The sequence below is a fragment of the Penaeus vannamei genome, chromosome 14 (genome assembly GCF_042767895.1).
Source record: "Penaeus vannamei isolate JL-2024 chromosome 14, ASM4276789v1, whole genome shotgun sequence".
Classification (NCBI taxonomy): Eukaryota; Metazoa; Arthropoda; class Malacostraca; order Decapoda; family Penaeidae; genus Penaeus; species Penaeus vannamei.
The window spans coordinates 6,249,940-6,254,939 of NC_091562.1; the positions used below are offsets into that span (position 1 = coordinate 6,249,940).

Consider the following 5,000-nt stretch of genomic DNA (forward strand, 5'->3'; position numbering starts at 1 on the left):
AACTCCATGCTTGTCAACTGGCCCTCAGCCAAATCTTTTTATGATGTGAAAGTCACATCTGGATCCAATGGTTTAAACAGATAGATGGAGTAAGAGTTTATGAATTAATCTTGGAATCCTTTTTGCACAATTGAGAAGTAAACAGAATTTGAAAGAATTGATGAATAGAATGAACTAATCATTCTTTCATAAGTAAGGAGCATTACAAAGTAATTTGGAAAGGATTGATCTAGTTGTAAGGAAAATTCCAGATGCTAGTGTTTATTTTTTATATTAAGAGATAGTAATAGAGTGACTACTACAGTTGTCAAGTCAAATACATAGGAAACTGGTTGTGATTGTCCATCAGTAGGTTAGGAAAAAACATAATTATGTAGGTTCCCCATTCAGAAATGTCATGATGAAGATTTAGTTCACCTTTTTTGAAAGCACAATAAATTCTGTACATTGATATTGCCATATTACTTTCCAGGTAAGGAATAGAGATTGTAATATTGTGTCTTTTATTTGACCAGCATTTCTTTAACACAATCTCTTTCTAAGTTGTATCTTTCTTTTTTCATACAAGGTCCATGCCAGTGCTCAGTGGGCGTTGGTTCGAGAGTCAACAAGCGGAGAGCTACGACCTCCTTTGGATCTGACGTCTCCACTACTGGCTCCTCTGTCACCTACACGACCAAGATCACTGTCACCAGCTCACTCGCTTGATCATGATGACCCTGAAGAAAGGTGGATGGCTCAGGTTAGTGCTCAAGAATGAAGATAGAAAGATTAAAAATATTGTAGATAGTACAGTGTATATTTTATTTAAAAGGGAGTTTGTCAGTGTTTTAAGCTCATAAGAAGGCATTGTGAATTGTCAGATTACATATCAAGCCATTCTTATTCCATTAGAAGCAATTTAGTGAAGAGAAGAGTGCATTCTATTTAGGGAGGTGGTAAGTAAGGGGTATGCAATCTTTAAGAAAAGGTAATTCAGTATCCAAATGGAAATGAATTATTCCTTAGGTGGAGATCCACACACATGCCGGGCCACACAGGAGACTCTGGATGGGCCCCCAATTCACCTTTAAATCCATCCCTGGTGTTGGTGTGGGCTATGGTGGTGGTTTCGGCCAAAGTGCCTTTGAGGGCCCACCTGTCTCCACCTCGTCTGTTGGAAGACCTCCAAGATCATCTCCTGTTAACATGCCTGGAGCTGGAGGTGCCAATGTGCCAGTTCTTATTGAGGCTGGATCCCTAAGTAAGTTTTCTTTAGACAATGTTTGTAAGTGGTCATTTATAGGTAAAAGAAAGCAATTGCTAATTTTTAGGAACGTGAACACAACAAATGGAAAATATTGGAAACATTATTTTTTCTATTGGCTTTTTTTAGGAGTTGCATTCATTACTGTCTTGATATTTTTATGTACAATAAACTCACTAACAAGAGATTTTCCCATACATGAAACTGATTGTTAGTAATATAATTTCTGGTCTCAGATAAAGATGAATAAATATTGTCTATGAAAAATGCCTTATGACTAGATATTTTAGCATTTTCGAAGGCTTATCTAATGTGTATAAGCTAAAAAATAGGATAAACTTACTATTAGAAGGATTGCTGATGCACATAGAGAATCCAAATAATCGTGAGTTGAAAGGATTGATCAAAACCAGAGCGTGTTTAAGCCATGTATATTAGAGGCATTCTGTCTCTTTTCCATATTAAGACAAGACATATCCCCTCCCCTCTCCTATAGCTGGCAGCCATGATCAGTCACCAAGACTTATGGAGCGATACAGTGGGGACTCCGAAAGCTTCGATCCTGAGACCATGATGACCCAACTGAGGCATGACCTGGCCGATGCCATGATGGACACACAGATCGCTGGGAACAGAGGCGACACAGGTAAGAGTGCTCCCTGTTTGTTCTGTATGTGATCTGCCTCTAGGTTAGAGCTCTGTCGAAAGATTTGCCTTGATTGGGGAAGAACTGATGATGCTGGTGATAAAATGTTTCGGCAGGTTGTTACTGAAAGGTCATTTTAGTAGAATGCTCTGTCCTTTTAATGTGTGTGTAAACTCACAATGATATGATGAGTATGAGATTGTTTTTGAAATACTGATGCACACTTTTTTTTCTTTTTTAAGGTAAATTTTATATATGCATTTGTGTGTGTGTGTGTGTGTGTGTGTGTGTGTCACTTATTTATTTATATGGTATTTATTAACAAGGACCCACTTATCTGTTAACACAAGAAACAGAGTGTGTTTTCCAACAACTTCTAAACCCATTGGCCGCAAGTTTATGTATTGTAGCTTTTTGTGAATTTATTTGCACACGGATGGCTCTACAAGCACTCAACCACAAAGAAGTCAATTAATTTGTAATAGTTACCTTAACTGACTTCCATGTACCCTGGATTTGAAGGGAAATGTTTTTTTTTCAATGCTGATGATATTGATAGTTATTAGTAGTTTTGACTATATGATTGATTTATTGGCATTAGAACACTTTTAACAATGAAGATAATAATAAGATTTTAAAAAATCAAGGAAAAGGGTAAACAGGTGAGATACCTGTGACTCACAATTTACTTCTTAGTGACTAATTATTTGTGGAGCCATCTCTTTGTAAACACAAGAAATAGACTAAATTTGCAGTGGGCATGACATGTAGTGATGCCATCCTCAGCCATTGGGTTAAGTAGGATACTTTGATATTATATAGATATCATTGTAGCTATGTGGTGACTCCAATAAGGTGAAAACAAGATGGTAGACAACCTGTTATTCTGACAGGCATTGACAAAAAAAAAGTAATTTTATGCACTCTGTTAGTTGTTGCTACAAAGTTGTGAATGAAAATAATGCTTATAAAGATCAGAATCAAAATGTGAGTAAGTAAAGCCATTTTATTACTGATTTAACAATAATAATAATGAAAAATAAATCTTGGAAACAAAAGTGAACAAGTGCTGCCTGTGACATTAAAAATGAAAAAGTGAAGGAAAAGGATTAAATGTAGCACAGTGCTTTGTTTTGCAATTGTAACTATTAACTTTACCTCTCATTATGCTATATATAAGAAATTGCTTTCTTATTTTTGTTTTATTAGCAGTATAAAAAAAAAGGAATATGTTGTTTTAGTGTTTGGAAAAAAAAAAAATCACTATACTATTTATGTATACATTGTCATGTGTTATTTGAAAGCAAAGGCTGTATATTGAACTTTGATTTGGACAGTGGCCTTCAAACATACTCCAGAGCTAGTCTAATTTAAGCCTACTATGATGGGGCCAGAATTTTCTGTGATGTAATCATTACGTAACAGTTAATGCTTTCTGGCAGGGCCGGTCATGATGTCTATACACATCATACGCCACTACATCATGACAGCTATAGGCTTGCTCGTCAATAAAGGGTTAACCAAGTCTGATCTGTCCTGACTCAGTCTTACCCATCAAGCTAATCCATTCCTGTCTAAACAACTTAACCAGATCTGTCTTTGAGTTTCTAATGAAAGTAATCCAAGTACTAGTATTGATTTTTATGATCAGACCCATTATTTGCCAAGCCTGTCATGCATTTTAACATGGCTTTGTTAATTGTTTACTAATTTAATTGTGAAATCTGAGTTCACATTTCATTTAGGGTAAGATTAGGAAATTTTACATGTACATAATTTATCTTAACTTCTTCAAAGTTATCAGTACTATTGTTTGAATTTCATTACAGTTACTTTAGCTTTGTGTAATAGTAACTTGTGCAGGAGTGACAGAGTTAGTCAATGAGGGCTACAATTATTTTTTATGCAAAAATTCTTTTAAGACTTGTGTCATACAGGTGCTTTTTGGAATTAGATGGATGTGGGTATCAAATATGATATTGCATTTAGATGTACTGATATTTGATTGTATACATGGAATGAATGACCATTTGTGAGGTATTGTTCAGGTATGTATTTAAACTTTTATTAGGATCTTATTACTTACTTTTGTCAATCTGAAAACTATGCTGATAGGAAAAGCTCAGGTTACTATATGAAAGGGTAAAAATCCTTGTGCTATTGAATTATTTTTTCACATAATACTTTGTTTCTCTTTTGTTGATCTTGAAAATCAAATCATTAGCTCCATTAGGGTTAAAGCTTGAGTGCGTTAGTACTTGGCTGTTGTTTTTTTCTGTTGTTGAATTGCAGCAGATATGCTTATGAATGCATTGATATGTATTTGTTATAGGTTCAGATAACAGATAGTATGTTAGTTAAAATACCATTATCTTGATGGCTGTTGATGGTCAACATAATTCTATATTTCTGTTATGTGCCCTTTAACATATTGCAACAAGGACCTTGTAATGTCCGCTGTAGTTTTGTTATGTGAAATGTACTTACACATAAATGGCTCCACACGTGCTCAGCCACCAGGAAGTCTGTTAGCAGGCCCATGTGATCTTGAGGTTTCAGGATTTTTTTATGCAATTGATATTCATTCTGTTCTTATGATTATTGACATTGCGATTATAGTAAAGGTATCGACAATACAAAGAGGGGTATAAAGTTATAAAAAAAAAGGATATTTTTAAAATCAAGGTAAAGGGTAAACAGGTAAGATGGGACTAGTAACTGATGCCTTGGTGACCAAGCACTTGTAGAGCTACCTGTGTGTAAGCATAGTTGATAAACTAAACATACAGTGGACATGGCATCATACATGCCATACCCAGCAGCAATATGTTAAGGTTCCAAGTTTTTCATAAGAAGAAATAATTTTTTGTTTGAATAGAATTCCTTGCAAGTTAAGGTATTAATATTGCAGTGAGTATGGAGAATGAGTCATGCTGTATTAGAAAAAGGCCTCATATTGACCTCTTCAATTACTGTATGGTATAATGGATGTAGCTGTATATCTAGTAGAAAGCTTTCCAGCTATAGTTTATATGCTTAAATGTTTTTGACCCTTAGAAATGTTTCATAGCTAAGCAAAACCTAGGATTTTTATGGGAAATATTTAGA

At 34.9% G+C, this 5,000-nt stretch overlaps 1 protein-coding gene across 4 annotated transcripts in view; it reads left to right on the top strand.

Annotated features, from left to right (window-relative positions):
- Positions 1 to 5,000, top strand: part of LOC138864013 (BCAS3 microtubule associated cell migration factor-like) — a 39,770-nt gene that overhangs the window by 22,425 nt on the left and 12,345 nt on the right. For all 4 annotated transcript variants that reach the window (XM_070129664.1, XM_070129666.1, XM_070129665.1 and 1 more), the window contains 3 exons: positions 569 to 742; positions 1,009 to 1,243; positions 1,743 to 1,892. In XM_070129664.1, the coding sequence (XP_069985765.1) occupies positions 569 to 742; positions 1,009 to 1,243; positions 1,743 to 1,892 (559 nt within the window). The remainder of the gene's footprint in view (positions 1 to 568; positions 743 to 1,008; positions 1,244 to 1,742; positions 1,893 to 5,000) is intronic.